Source organism: Chiroxiphia lanceolata, chromosome 13, assembly GCF_009829145.1.
Source record: "Chiroxiphia lanceolata isolate bChiLan1 chromosome 13, bChiLan1.pri, whole genome shotgun sequence".
Classification (NCBI taxonomy): Eukaryota; Metazoa; Chordata; class Aves; order Passeriformes; family Pipridae; genus Chiroxiphia; species Chiroxiphia lanceolata.
In genome coordinates this window covers 13,958,918-13,974,626 of record NC_045649.1, presented here as the reverse complement: position 1 = coordinate 13,974,626, position 15,709 = coordinate 13,958,918, and the positions used below count along the sequence as shown (strand labels likewise).

The 15,709-nt window shown below is 41.2% G+C and overlaps 1 protein-coding gene across 1 annotated transcript in view; it reads right to left on the bottom strand.

Moving 5' to 3' along the window:
* SLC6A2 (solute carrier family 6 member 2) overlaps nucleotides 1-15,460 on the bottom strand; it is a 67,125-nt gene extending 51,665 nt beyond the window's left edge. Inside the window, exon 1 of the mRNA XM_032701474.1 lies at nucleotides 15,082-15,460. Coding sequence (XP_032557365.1) covers nucleotides 15,082-15,388 — 307 coding nt within the window. The 5' untranslated portion in view covers nucleotides 15,389-15,460. The remainder of the gene's footprint in view (nucleotides 1-15,081) is intronic.
* Between the last annotated feature and the right edge of the window lie 249 nt (nucleotides 15,461-15,709).

The window sequence follows — 15,709 nt, the reverse complement described above, 5'->3', positions numbered from 1 at the left end:
ATCACATTTACAACAGTGTGTAGCTTAAAGATAATTGCAGGTACCTACAAGAACAGAACCCTGGCCTGTGTTGTTTGATAGGAAACTAAAGAATAAATAAAGAGACATGGTAGGTTTGAGAGAATCTAAGTCAGGTTGATCCCAGGCAGCCAGTGTGGCAGGGGGAGCCCCAGAGCTTTGGAGGGGGTTCCTGCTGCTGACCTTCACAACAGCATTCTTGCTGCAGCTAGCTTAGGAAAAGAACAATTCCCATCACCTACCATGAGTGTGACCATAGGAAGTCCAAAAATTTGCTTTCCAGGTTGCAGTGATAGCTTTATAGTAGAGATACTATTGGAGCTGGCCCCTTTGTTTGTAAATAAATGAGCTTTACCTGTAGTTTGGTAAGTAAATAACTTGGAGTTTGTAACAATGTGACAGCCTAGCTATTAATATTCCTGCCCAAATCCATCTTCTTGATTTTGTGCCCTTTTCTTTTTTAACTGGTTTAAACCTGGCTGGTTTAAACAAGAAATGGGAAAGTAAGTGAGCTGGACTGTGGAGTCAGCTTGTAGGCTACTTTGTTATTTATGACATCCCTGTTGCTAATATTCAATAGGACAGGGGTTATAGGAGTGGTGGCATTCTTTCCTGGAACAGATAACACTGTTGGGAACAAAACAGCAAACTTTCTAGTTCACAAGCTTTTCAGAAGGTCCCAGCCAGAGGAGATGAGTAGCACTGGGCTGCTGGGTCAGTGTGCAGGTGCCTTGCTGGAGAATGTTGCTGCTTGACAATACACATGACTGACTGGAAGCTTAAGAGATGTTAAATTAAGAGGAAATAATACTATTCTATCATTAATAGGAATGCTCTATTCGTGGCTTTTTTTTTTCCAGTCTTGCAATTTTTAGGGGTGACACAAGGATATATTCACCTCCAATTGCATATCAACAAAACCACCCATGTAAGGTGTAGGCTGTACTTCAAATGTACAAAAAGCAAGTGTCTGTCAAAATGTACCTTGTTTTATTGGTGGCAGAACATCCATGGCTAAAAATATTTTTCAACGAAGACATCAGAAGGTATTTTCTGTGAGCTTGTGGATCAAGATAAGCAGGTTCTTCTGCATTCCAGCACCAGATCCATAATAACATAACCTCATGGGATAAATTTTCCTTAAATTGTATGTACTGAAAAGATAGTTTTCTGTGATATATAGAATATAGTCATGTGCATGAAATGAAATATTACTTTGTCTGCTTTAGCTGCCTCTTAAATGTAGGGAAGTCCTTGCCAGGTGCCGGGGAGATTTGGCAACTACAGTTTTACTTTGGTTCAGATACAGACTGTTAGTCATAGTTTTCTCTCTCTTAGAGAACTTGTATGTTCATTTGTACATTTGTGGTTTTTTTGTTTGTTTGGTTGGTTTTTTTGGGTTTTTTTGTTTTTTTTTTTTTTTTTCCCTCAGTCAGCTGTAAACTAAAATGAATGCTTTCAAAATTCATGGATCAGTCTGATTTTGATGCCAGAATGGCTTGTTAGGTACTTTGATGTAATTTCCTGATTTTCTAATATACACCACGGTTTCAGACAGAAAAAAATACAAACCTGACTTGAAGATACAAGACAAATCCTTTAGCTTTATTTTTTTCATTTTGTTTCATAGGTTAACGACTTTGCTGCTGTAAAACATAATTTAAAAAATTCATTATTTCTAATTTGAAGATATATGACATTTGATTGGGGGCAGTGATTTCCCTGATGAATTAGAATACCCTGAAATACTTTCTATTTCCCTTCTGAGAAGATGCTTAAGTGCTGTAATCAAGTGTTTCAGCCTTTTTTTTATAATCTGTAAAGACTGAGCGAACTAAACTAATTAATTACAGTGTAACAGTGATACCTACTTTTCTGTCTGAAATTGCCACCTTGCAGGCAGTTCTTGGTGCAGCAGGTTCATGTGTTAGCAGGTCAAAGAGCTATGTAGGCACTTTTGGTACTTACATTAAGTTGTGGTACCCACTTTCTGAGCTGCCCACTTGATATTTTAGGAATGCTAAGTTTATGTACCTGAGATGTTCCTCCATCTTACTAGAAAAGAGCCTGGGATGAATCCTCTGGATTTCAGCTGCTCATTTAGGCCAGTATTAGTCCTTGCTTTGGCCTTTCTACTCTAACATTCTCAGGACTGCCCTTGTGGGAGCTGCTCGCTGTCCTGTGTGCCTTGTACAGGTTGTACAGGGGGGATTCACCTCCCAGTTATGCCCCTTGTGTTGGGTGCCTAATTCGAGGGGATGTGACTGCCCTGGCAGAGCTAATCAGAGCCACAGGAGCAGCTCATGGACACAGCAAGGCAAGGGGTGTGAAACGTGCTTTGTTCTGTACACATAGCAGGGCAATTTCTGGTTCACAACACAACCTCAGATGGAGGGTGTTTCTCTTAAACGCTGCTTTTAATTTGCAGGTTGTCAAAGTAAAAAACAGCCCCCAAGCTAAGCACCCTCTGGGGAGGATACAGTACCCATTTTAGGCAGTATGAGATTCATAACTGTGCCAGGGTAAAACAAAGTGCCCAAGACATCTTAAATCAGCTCTAGACAAGTGCCAAGCAGCTTTCAAGAGGATTAATGTGCAAACCAATAGGAGGTAAATGCCTTGAAATTCTGCTAGAGAAGAATCAAGCATAATAATCTGTGGTACACTTAAAACTTCCCTTACCATTTAGTGATTAATCCAATTCTAAACTGTAACTTCAATTTTTGGACTCAATGACTAAAGCAAAACATTCCTTTTCCTTCCAGGCCTTATTAGAGATTTATTTGTAATGGTGTAATACTTTCTGTACTATCACAAAAAGGCAAAATCCTGTGTTCTTATCAAAGATTATAGTTGCTGTTGGATTGTGCTAATATTTTGAAAGGGCTGGGTAGCTTCCTAGGCAAGGGTAGCTTCCAAATGGCTGTGGCTTCTTTACTTTGTACCTTTCTATTAACACTGAACAAGAATTTCATGAAAACTGTCACAGGAGTCCAGGATTCTTCATAGAAAACCTTTCCATTTGGAAAAAGTCTGTATTTGGCATAGGGTATTGTTGATAATACTCTGCACTGTAGAGCCATCAGGTGGGGTCTCTGAGAATTTGGGCATTGTGAGCACAAAGTAAAACTTCTCAGTCGCATCCCTGCAGCAGAAGGATTATAAGAACTACTTCTCTTGATATTCTTTTGCTAGAAAGGGTAAACTGAGTCTCTTCTGGACCAGTATGAAACCATAACAGTGCTGCATCAACCTACCTGTACTGGCTAGCAACACCCTTCCTTCATTTTCTGTCCTCCAACTACTCTTTCTCTTCTGTGGGAATTAATCAGACAAGAGTTTTTATTTAAGTCTGGAACTTGAGCTCTATGTTTGCTCTTAGAGGGCTATTTTCCTAATAGGCTTCAAGCAACGAAGTAAATTTTCCCCTCAGTCCAAGCTGTCCAGTACATGCTTTATCACTGCCATTCTGCACAGGGCCTCCTAGCTTGAAATGCCATGGAAGAATGTGAAAACGACCTCAGGGCCCATCACAGCTCACTGCCAAGATGAAGCAGAGCTATTAACAATTTGAAGCAAAATCCTTCTTGTTTCATCCCAGTGCAAGCTTTTGCTAGGGCAGATTCCTGGGCAACTTTGTTCACTGATTACTCAGACCTTATGATAAATCAGTGTGGCTGAGCTTGGTGTTTGCAACTTGTCACACAGTAAAACTTTTTTGTATTTCTAAACAGCTTTAAACACATAATACATCATGTCTGTAAAACAGTATTTAGAAAGAAAAGTGTAGGCGGTCTTGAAGATCTCCAAATCTCTTACTTCAAAGTTAGAGACAGTGACTTTGTCATCAGCCTCCATATGAGACCATGAAGGATTAACTGGCTGTTTAGGAATAGCCTGGTAACTGTTTTCTGTCTTTCTTTTAGGGTAGAGTCAAGAAAGAGTAACTAATGCCAGCTGTACTCCTACAACCACCAATTTCAAAAGTTCAAAACCTGTGGAGCAGGCCCCAGAATACTTTAAAATGTATGATCCTCTAGTCCAATCTTTTTATTTACCTGGCTTTTAGTCTTGAATTTACTTTGTATTTTCCCAGGTTTTCTCTTCACTCTTGAAAGCTAGAAGGAGTCTTGCCTAATCGTTTGTCCCTATGAAACTATGAGAGTAGAAGGCACTTCTTAAAATAGTACTTTCTTTTATTGCTTGAGCCCGACATAGGAGAATGCTGAGGTCACAGTCTAACTCTCACAGAGTAAATCCATTTTGTGTAATAATGACCATCATCTATGTAATCCTGACAGTTTGCTTATTAGGGAAAGTACTGAGCTATTGTACTGAGTTATTCCTCAGTGGAAGTCTTCTATATCAGTTTAGTCTGAGCAGTTTTTTTTATTACTTTACTCTGTTTTTCTTCTCACATAATTCTTAGTCTGGAAATTCTGTCTACTTAGGAGTCCTTAAAAGAGAGACGTCTGTTATTTGGGTTTAAATCCTGGCTCTGGTGACGTCAATGGAAAAAAATCACCCATTGACTTCAGCTGGGTCAGGATTTCTCCCATGTGGTTTACAAATCTATTGATTTTAACTAAGGCTGTAGAGCCATACATAAATGAGAAACAAACTGCAGACAAGAAGCAAATGATCAAACTCTTCCCCAAAATAAAGTCCTGGACTGTCTTTGATCTCACCAACACCAGCCTCATAATCTCATTGACACATCTGCATTTCTCTTTAGAAAGGAGACAAAGCACAATACAAGCTATTCTTTAGTTTTGTGATAAACTGTAGAAAGAAGATGCCTGTGTACAGCTGTAATCACTCCTCAGCTGAGGGCACAAGCTCTTGAGCTTTCTTCTAGCATCAGTCTTACTGACCACCAGTAGACAGACACAGTCCTGCATGCTGATGAACAGTCACATAGCAAAGATATTTTTGAGTAGCTTCTAAGCTGTGAACTTGATGTTTTGGTGACATTTGGCATTGAACTTTCTAATATCATAGTAAGCCCAACATACTTAATTGTGAAATTATTGTTTTGTGAAATAATGATGCCTCTGCCAAGAAGAAAAGATGCTGAGACCTGCTGGAAATGATACCACCTGTATCATTCCTTGGGGGGAATAGAATATATTGCCATTTTAATGTTGCACTCATTTTAAAAAAGGTGTGTTCAGGGGGTAACACCTTGTTATCAATGGATTGTCTCCTTCCTGTCATTGTGGCCATGCTGATAAGTGAAGTCCTTTGTGTGAATTAGGCACCACTAAAAGCTGCCACTCCTGTAATATCCTATTAGATGAAATGAATCAGGAAATGCAAGAAGGGTCTCTTTGGGAATTATCATTGCTATTAAGGGACAGCTCTGTATTTAAGAGTCATGAGCCACCCTGTCAGGTCCTCCAGAAATTTTTTTTTTTTTCATAAATGCAGTAGGTTGCTGTGACATTAATAGGATCTCCCAACATCTATAAGGATCTACTGCTCCACCTTGTGGTCTGAAAAACGTTTTCCGTTATTCTACTCGGTAGAGTGGTGTGCCAGAAAAAGTCCAGCCTCTTCCCCTTTTTTTTTATTTAACTGGAATTTGACTAGAATCAGCATCCTTCTTTTTCCCTGAGATATGGATCTTAAGGGCTGTCACCGTTGGCATGCTTCAGGATAGACATTGCAGGAGGTCTTTCATTACAGAAGAGAAAGGGAGGAAAGAGAAATAAAAGTTAAATCACTGAAGAGTGCTCTACGCACTCAGATAGTTCAGGAGGTGCAGAATAAAGTAAAAATAGCCAGCAAAAAATAAGATGCACAATTCTCAGCTGCTTTTTTTCAGTATGTCCACGGGGCCCAAGGAAACGGTTTGTCTGGATGGTCAGGGAGGCAGGCAGAGAGGGTGCATTCTTCTGTGCTGCCTGTGGGCCAGAAAATCAGCTCATTCCCACAGTTCTGCCATCTTCAGTAAAGATGAATTCTGTGCAATTGCCCAGCCACAATCCCTCCTGTATGTCATTGACAAAAATGCTGTTCATCAAACTAGCAAGACACGGCACCCAGTGCTTGGAAATCATGCAATAATTTTCTCCACCTCTGAAATAAAGGCAATACTCTTCTGCTGTCGAAATCACAACTCCTGTGTCCTTCAGAGGGGTGAGATCAAACCAGTACTGCTCTTCTGATGCTGTACTATAACAAAGCATTCCAAGAAAGGCTTTATGCTTGTGTAGTCTAACACCACTGGTCTGGGAGTGTCAAATCCTATTTTGGACACTTAAATTAACATATACTCTTAGACAATTATAAAAGCCACACAACAGAAACCAGTTAATACCTACATTAAGAGCACAGCTTCTGCAATCACTTGTGCTTTTGGAAGTGAGTGGTTGTGTTCCTAAAGCCTTAAGGAGTAGGAGAACTAGAAAAATTACTGTCTTCTATAAAAAGACTTATTGTATAATAAGGGCAACTTGTCTTACTACATACCAGCAATCAGAACACTCGTCGTAAAAAAAACATTTATGGACTGGCAACAGATAACTGCCTGCCCAATCCTGCCTGAGTTTTGTTTAGTAATATGTTATCACGGAATTCCATGCACTGGGAAGTTGGTAGTGTGCTTTGGATGAATGTGAGCGTGAAGAACTATGTGGCTTACATAGCCAGACCTCCCTGCTGATAGTCTCTGCTTCTGAATGGAAGACCCTGGTTCCCACACTGCTCTACTGTGCTGTCACCTTTGTCATGCTTCAGGAGAGATTGCAAATCTTGTTTAGATATAGAATAGGGGAAAGGAGAAGGAATAAAACAAAGGATAGCTTTGACAAGTAGTTAAGAGGTTCTTTCCTATGGTTTTCTTGAAGAATATGTTGCAAGGCAAGGAACTTAACTGTTTCCCTTCTGTTCCTCCCACCTCCTTTCCCCTTTTTATCAATTAAAGGTTTCAAAACCTTTAAAATTAAGTATGTTGAATCTATATAGAAGTTAAGATGCTGAATTATGCTACAGTTATGTCTCCAGAATTTCCATGAGAATGGGGATTATTCAGCAGTACTGAGGATCCAGGCACTTCTGGTGCTGATTTACTGAAGTACTCAGATATCCATCTTTAGAAAGTCAAATTTTGAGTGTCATGAAGTCTTCCTTTGAAACTATTCTGACTTGGCACCAGTATATCAGATCTGTACAATCAGGATGAAATCTTGCCATCAAAGGTTCAAGACTTAACTTGAAGGAAAGGGAAGATAAAGGGATTATAGTTGGAGAAAGGAATTACAGGTTGTCAAGTCACGGGTAATAGCTTACTAACAGGAATCCTTTGTCTTCAAATGCCCTGAGGAAGGAAAACTGAAAGTTTATAATCAGTGTGATGTTCCTGGATTCTTTACATACTCTTCACTGAAACTGGATTTGGACAGTGGACTTGTCCTGAAAACAACTTGTTTCTTTTACAACTTTAACGATGATGATAATAATAATAATAATAACAACAACAACAATATTTTTTCTTGTCACATTCCGGAAGAAGCTGAGATTCAATTGTGAGATTCCAGGGACCTAGATGCTTGGACCTAGATAATCTTCAAGGTCCCTTCCAACCCAAATCATTCTATGATTCTGTATGTACAGAGAGAATGGAAAGTACTAAGAGCGAGGTAGCAGTGAAAGACCTTGAAATGTTTTACAAAGACACACCATTCAAATTTGTCTCCCACCTTCTGAATTATAATATTTTAATATAAGTATATCTCCAAGAATTTATTTTGTTATGGTTTATTATTTTGTAGCACTGCTCAGAGCAGTTAGGTACAACATCATCTAATAACTACATCTAGTAATGACAATGCATGTAAATGCTATGTAGTTTACAGGGCAAATTGATATCAGACAGCCAAACTACAGCTGTTAACTATTTAATCAATTGGTTAACCTGGTACAAAGGCTTTACAACTGGGAGTTGCTGATTTGCTTGCCATTAGACATAGCAAAACTGAAGGCATGAGCTATTTGATGTTGCTCCTCAGAACTGCTCAAAATTCTTTAAGTCATTCATTTCCATTTTAATTCACAGCAAGAAGTTCAGTAATTTATGGAGTGGTTTTAATCATCATTTCCCTCACAGCATATCTAAACACTCACTAAAGCTCTATGTTCCCTCTGATCTTACGTGTAAATAGTTGTATTAACATTCTGTTTCATATTTCATATTTCTGTTCTAAGTATGAGGAGGAAGTATTGGCCTTGAAATAACATCTTTAGACTGCTGGAGCTGTATTCACATATTCACTAAACTGATAGACAGATTTGTGGTATTTTGCCAAAAGATGAAAGGGAAATTCTGCCCCAAAACCCTACAGACCATGTCTCAGTCTCTTTAGAGATATTTTGGTTTCTTTAGTAAAGAAGAGCTGTTGGCTGCTACACTCCTAATGCAGCCTTTCTATTTTCCATGCTCCCAGTAAATTTAATAAAGAGCTTAAGAAGATGTGAGTGAGAAAGCAGACTAGAAGCACATGAAACTTAAGTGCCTGCTATTTTAACTTGAATGAGTATCCAAAACCAGGACCCCTAGCCAAACCGTAAGAAATTCCTGTATTTGTTTTAATAGGAGTTAATGTGAGCATTGAAGGCTTCCTAATGGGACTTTCAAAATTTACTTGTGCAGGAATGGCTTTCTAGGGATATTTCACTACTTCAGTTCCTCTAAAGAATTGAAAAGGGCATACAGGAGTGAAGAGGGGTGAGGGAGGGAGAAGGAAGATGGGAAGACCGTTAGCAGAGATTTTAAATTTCCAAACAACAGACTTAGGTTCACTGTTTGTCTTTTCTGCCTTTTAGTTTAGAATAAAGTGCTTCAAGTGGTAATTAAAACGTGCATCCACTGTACTTAGAAAGAGGTATCTCTGCTTTTGTCAGAACAGCTCATTTGGATCACATCAGCTCTTTCATTGACAGGAAAGCTGGAAAACAAGTTTTAATGATTGACTGGAGCATCCTTTAGATCCGTTCTGAATACCTGCCCTGCCTCAATCACAGGATGGTCATCTCAAGGTGTAACATCTTGTCTAGAACCTTTCTGTGCTGGTGTATCTCTAGAACCTTTGTAAAATTGTCAATATAAGGCTGCTAGAATTGTTCAGGGACACATAACTTCTGCTCAGCCAGGTATTTAGCTGATGGTCTATACGGTGTGACACTTATCCACTATTTCATGGTATCATACCTGAGAGTCAGAAAGAAGAATTTCAGAATTGAAAGATTATGAAAGATTTGGGAGAGAAAGATTCAGTTCTTCCTTCTCAGCTATCCTTTATGTTTCATATGTAGCTACTGTGTGACACACTAGCTTATAAACCTGCAGACATTACTGTTTTGAAGATTTATTTGGTGGAACCAATAACACATGCAGAGCAGAACAGGGAATTTCAGAGAAGCAGCTGGCAACTGGCATGTGAACTCCAGTGCTGATGAGCCTTGGTGAGTCTGTGCTTTGTGTGCACCAGGTGATTAGTGGCTGATCAAGGAAAGGAAAGAGAATAGATGAAGTGGGAAAGGGAAGAGGGCAAGTGTGAACTAGCCACTGAATCCGGCCCTGGGGAAGGAGGTACTGCCACCCCACACAACTGAGCATTGTCCACAATGTCAGGGGATGCCTGGGAACCCAGAGCTCATGGCCACCCTGAGGAGATCAGCATAACAGTTTAACCTCTCCGAGGTCACTGGTTTGATGTGCTAATGGGAATTGAAACCCCCTTATTAGGAAATCAAGATCTCTAGATTTGCATCTAAGCTTTGATTGACTGATGAGTCAAACTCTTGGCGTAGGCTTTGCAGTGAGATTACTTCAAAGTTGATTTATTATTATTATCATCATCAATGCTATTTTGGAATATAAACTCTGATATTACAAGGAAAAGGTCATCCACCTTCAAACTGTAAAGTGCCAGGTTATTTTCTTTCCCAAAATAATGGTTAAATTTGGTGGCAGACACTTGGCAAAACTGAGGAGGCAGAATGCAATAGAAAGACAAGGTGCTCTAGTCAGCACCACAGCTTTTGGTGAAGCAGTGCAGTAACCAGGGTCCCACCTCTGGGGGAGGTGATGGCTTCACTGATATTGTTCTCAATGCATAACAGCTCTTGGCTCCTGACTTTGTGCTGGCCCTGTTTGGGAATATTCAAATTTGGTTTTATGCTGCCTTTGATATCTGTGCTGTGGATTGCTCAGTCTTGCATTACAGTTTATGAACATGTGAATAGGAAAGGGATCATCAGAATAAACTGTAAGATACTTCTGAAGTGTATTGATTGCTGGCAAACAATAGCAAACATTTTCTTCTGGAAATACCGTTGTCTGAAAACACTTAAAAATAACGCTGCAGAGGAGATTAGAAGTGTGTATTATAACTAGAATACTGTTAAAATATTTATCTGTAGCTATTCTTAAATTCATTAAAAACTTAATCTGATTCTTATGATACAGTAAGTCTCCAGTGACTAATCCAACAATTACATGCTTCCTAATGAGTAGTCTGAACATCACTGACCTTGCAAATCCTTTGGTTCACAAAAAAGTACTTTAAGTTGGTAAATTCTTTTTCCTCAAATTTAAGTGGGAAATATCAATTTTGCCTATGACTATGGAGGAAAAGGAAACAAAAATGAACATTAATACTGAAAGTATCTTGTACAAAAACTACAATAGCTTTGTTAACTAAGACTGAGCATCATCCTCCCCCACTGTGAGCACATCAGTTAATAATAGTAGGCATTACTCAACTTCATTTGGCATCAGTAAAATTTAAGATGTAATCCAAATATCAGGGTAAATCTTTCCCTAAGTTGATGAGAGTATAGCTTTAATAGTAGTCTTATTTTTAAATTCACCATGTCCTCTTACATAGTCGGGGAGCAATTAAAAGGTTGGATGTGTTACGAAGCATTCTTTTTAATATATTGATGTTGACGACTTACAGAGAGCTAAGGAGTCTTTTTTTCTTTTTTAGAAAAAAAAAAAAGGGCTTTTGCCAGCAATGAGTTATAATGAGAGTATAGCAGCTGCGAGCCTAGCCAGTAGAAATAACCATAGTTGATGATTTCTCCAGTGATGTGCCCTGTTCCTTGAAACTCTCACAAATGCACTGTACAAAAAATATTCGATTTGCTGCCAGCAGTGCTTTTCCTTGGTGCTGTGAGAAGCAGTCAAATACATGTAAGTCATGGTGTTCGTTGATCAGCCAGACTGACAAGGTGATGCTTGAGAATTCCCTCTTTTGGAGTGTTCTCTGATCTGCTTAATGGGAGCTTGCAGATTTTTCCCATCTCTACAGAGCCTCCCTGTCACCTGATAAATACTTTAGAGCACATAGTGGACTTATCCTTCTTCCAAGAAGTTGGTGAGTGCAAGATCTCATCCAGTCTGTTCATATTAAACTGTCCTGTAAGGTTTCTGTGCCTGTTTCATATTACAATATAGCCACTGGATTTGTCTCTGCCCTTGTAAGGCAGGCAAGTCTCATGAAAGTAGGTAAGAGAGAGAAAAAATTAAATGCTTTTTAGATCTTACTAGAGATTGGGGATTTTTCTTTTTCTTTTTTTTTTTTTTTAATAACAGAAGAATGATTCCAAAAATTCCAGTTGTTCACAGAAGGGTTACATTCTGCCATCTATCCTTGTGCAGAAGTCCCATTGGGGTCTCTCAGCAGGCTACTCCCAAAACACAGATGTTTCTGGCTATTCATTCAGTGTTTTAATTCTGCTGGATGCTTCTTACTCTCCAGCTTTTTGTTACTGGAAGCTTCTTAAAATATAAATGTTTCTTTTTGTTGACAGTGCTGTCTCCAAAGTTATCTAACATAAAAGGTCTGTATAGCAGCCACTGGGTGGTGTGAAACTCACTGAAGTAAACTTTTTTGTATAAGTGGAACTTCCAGATCTAACCCAAAAGCCTCTATGTCTGTTTTTTTTCTAGGAACTTTCCCTAGAGTTTGCTAAAGAAAGAAACTCAAGGACTTGCCTAGTAAAAAAAATAGGGTGTAAATGTATCCATGTCCTTGTAAAATTCAACTTTGAATGAGGGAATACAGTGTGTATTTATACTTTCCTTCTGAGTTCTTGTAAGTTCTCATGCCTTATTGAGAGTCACCTATTTTTATAAGCATGGAAAGGCCCTTAATGTGTCTGCAGGCATCTTAAATTAATCACAGCCAACCTTAGGAACTTAGCAGTCCATATGTCACCCACCTCACTTTTTTCATCTGTAAAGGGAGATGCCATTTTCCACCACTTCCATGTGCGTGACATTGTTTTTTGACTTCTAGGAACATCTGTAAAACCTCTGTGAGTGTAGCTTTTGGTAAGGTTACAGAATTTCTTTTTGTTAGATAGCACAAGCTATGCTGACCTGGGATTTAGGGCATTGCAACACGCTTCCATTTCACTGCCTATTTTGTATCAATCTGTTGAAGATATACAAGTTCATAACCCACAACTGACTGTCTAAAGTCAGTTCTAGTTAAATCCCCGAGGCTGAGTAATTGCTGAGGCTTTCAGAGTAAAAAGAAACTGAGGAAGGAAGAGGAAAGGAAACCCTTTACCTTCCACTCATTTACTTTATACATACTATCCAATTCAAATTTAATCTGTTGTGTTGGTTTTTCCTGTATCTAGTAGTGTCTTATAAATATCAAAAGACAAACTGTAATCCTACTACGAGCATCTTGTAATTTTTTTTTTAAGGGTAAGTCTGGAACATGCTATACAAATACAGAAACACCTTCTGAATTTATCCTTTTAGTTTACTCAAAAGTCCAGAAAAACTACAAAGACAATGAAATTAAATTTTCTCCATGTCTATACCCATGTACCTTTATTACATCTTCAGTATGGGGATACATAGCAACTACATGGAACCCATTGTATTATCCTTTTGAGGCAGCAAAAGTTGGGCTAGTGCTAGAAAGGTTCCCTGCTGCAATAGCATTGTGGGGGAAAATAAATAAATAAATGTGTGTTTATGTTTATTTATACATATATATATATATAAATATAGCTCTGCCCATTGCCTGATGTTCTATGGTCTTGAAGGAAAATTTACTCATAAAGCAAACAAGTTCCCAAACCCAGTTTGAAAGAAAGAAGGGGACTGAGGTGGCTTGAAATTCAGTAAAGTACTTTTAGAGCCTGAATCTCCTACAAGAGTTCTATTAACCAAAACTGATATGTATGTCCAACGTAAGAGGCAACGGATGGAAAATTTTTAAGACACCACAGTGTTTGATCTCTGTAGCAGTAAATAGTTCTCAGTCATTCTATAGACTCGGATAGCACAGGGCCTCTCTACCTTTGCTTGTAAGGGTCTGATTTTACTTTGATATTGAAGAATTGGTGCAAACTTTTCACTGAAAGGTACCTCTTGTAGCTGTATCAGCTTTCTCTCCACTGCCCTTTGGAAGTATTTGAATCAGAAGATGCTAAGGAAAACTCAGGTTTCTCTAGCTGAAATGACACAGAATAATACACAGCGACCAAACAAAATGCAAGAGACTTGCAGACTGTTACCTCCTGTGCCTGAGCTGGCAATAAATTATAAAGGAAGCAGGTTAAGAAACTTAGTGACCCAAGAGACAACAGAAAAGAGGTCAGGCACTCTGGGTGTCACCTTGGGCAATGTGAGATAGGGGAATATATCTGTCTTCCTAAAAATTGCCAGGTGACCTGGAGATCTGGAAATGGTGCATATATACTGAGTGGTATGAATGATGCTGCTGCCACACCTGCACCTGACACCGTGGAAGCCTGCTGGGTTCATGATGCATTGTGCTGCTACAGTGTGAGTGGCTAGAACTATTTTTGGACATAACGAAATAAGGGTGGAGGTTATTTTTCTCTACTAACTACTTTCTTCAGCCTGTCTGGGTGGTGAGCAGAGAGATTTTCTAACTCCTCTCAGAAGTTTTGGAGGTTCCAAACTTGACTGAGTGTTTCAGTAGCACTAGTAACCTGTTAAGTATAATTCCATGTTATTTGATAGGGATTTTCCCATCCATCCTGCATTCCTATTTTCACAGGAAGCAAGTATTTTATGCCACAAGTGACCCATTAGCCTTTATCACCAGGCAACCACGTTATCACTATATACATACATAACTATCTCACAGAACGTGCTTTCTATCTATCAGTTCTTCTATCTGCATCGTTCACACAAACAGTCCTCCATCTGCCAGGCAGGGTCTGTTCTTCCTATGTGTGATTTGAAAGCACCCCAGGCACCTGCCCGGCTTGCAGATGGTGTTACTCCATCACAGTCTGGAGTCATCACTGACAACACAGCGTATTTCAGGGAGATGAAAGGGGATGATGAGTTAAGGTTTTACCGAAGACAATCTGAGCCAACCGTAGTTGTTGCGTGTAATTTTTTTGTTGTTGCCATTGCCAAACTGTGCAGGAGGTGAGGTTTTGTTTGTAACAAGTCTCCTATCTACTTTGGAGGGGGGGAGAACACCCACGCTGCAGAACGGAGGGCAGAAATCCCGATTCCACGTTAAAACTACCCCCACGAAACCTTTCAGTGGTCCGGCGCTAGCTCTTCTAGATGCTGTTTTTCTGCTTGAGTGTTTTTGGTTTGGTTTTTTTTTTTTTAATTTTTTCTTTCCCCTTTTGGTGCTATTTTTTGCGAACGAAAAAAAAAAAAAAGTGTTAACAGGCTGAAGAGGCACCAGAAGGGAAATACGCCCGTGCTCGAAACTAAGTTAAACTTCGAGGGGTGTGCGAGCAATCCTTCCCGCGAGTGGGGTGGGTCGAGCGGCGCGGCGGGAGCGGCGCCCCGAGCGCTCCCGGGGCCGCGGCGGGTCCCCGCCGGCCGGGAGGCGAAGGGAGGAGCGGGGGAGCGCCGGGGCAGTGCCGCCGCTCCTCCCTTCGCCCTCCGGCACCGCGGCCGGGCACCGCGGGGTGTGAGCCTCGGCTTTCTCCCAGAAACTCCGGGAAGAAGAGAGGGGGATGCTGCCCTTGCGGCGGTGCGGCGCGGCGGGGCGCGGGGGACGGGGGAAAAGAAGACCTCGCAAGCGGTGCTCTTACCCCCTCCATTTTTGTAGCAGAGGTATGGAAATCGCCAGACGTTGGCCAGGTCCACGGCGAAGCCGATGACGGAGAGGAGGAAGTCGATCTTCTTGCCCCAGGTCTCCCTGTCCTGGGGGCCGTAGCGCGGCGCGGGGGCGGCGGGCAGGAGGCTGCTGCTGGTGTACTGCACCCCGTTGTGCTCCTTCACCAGGATCAGCTCCACGTCCTTCTTCGGGGGCGGCGGCCCCGCGCGGTCCGGCAAGGGGGCCACCACCGACACTTTGCGCTCGGGCTGGACCTGTTTGTTCATCCTCGCCTTAAACATCCAGGGAGAGAGAGAGCGGGGCTGAGGAGGGGCGCGCAGATAACGGAAGTGCCTTCCCGCTGGAGGCGACTCCGCGCTCAGCCCGGCGGTGTCAGCGCGGCGGGAGCGAGGCACGGCCGTAATAAGAGCCATGCAAATGAGGCGGGAGAGGGGGGACCGGGGCGCCCCCGGGGAGCGGGGCTGCCCGCGCCCTTCCTCCGCCGGGGAGCGGCGGAGCCGCGCCCGCACCTGGGGCGGCACCGGCAGCTCCCGACTCCGCACCGGCCGGCGCTTCCCCCCGAGCTGGACACTGCGGGTTCGTCCTGCCGCTGACTGCGGAGT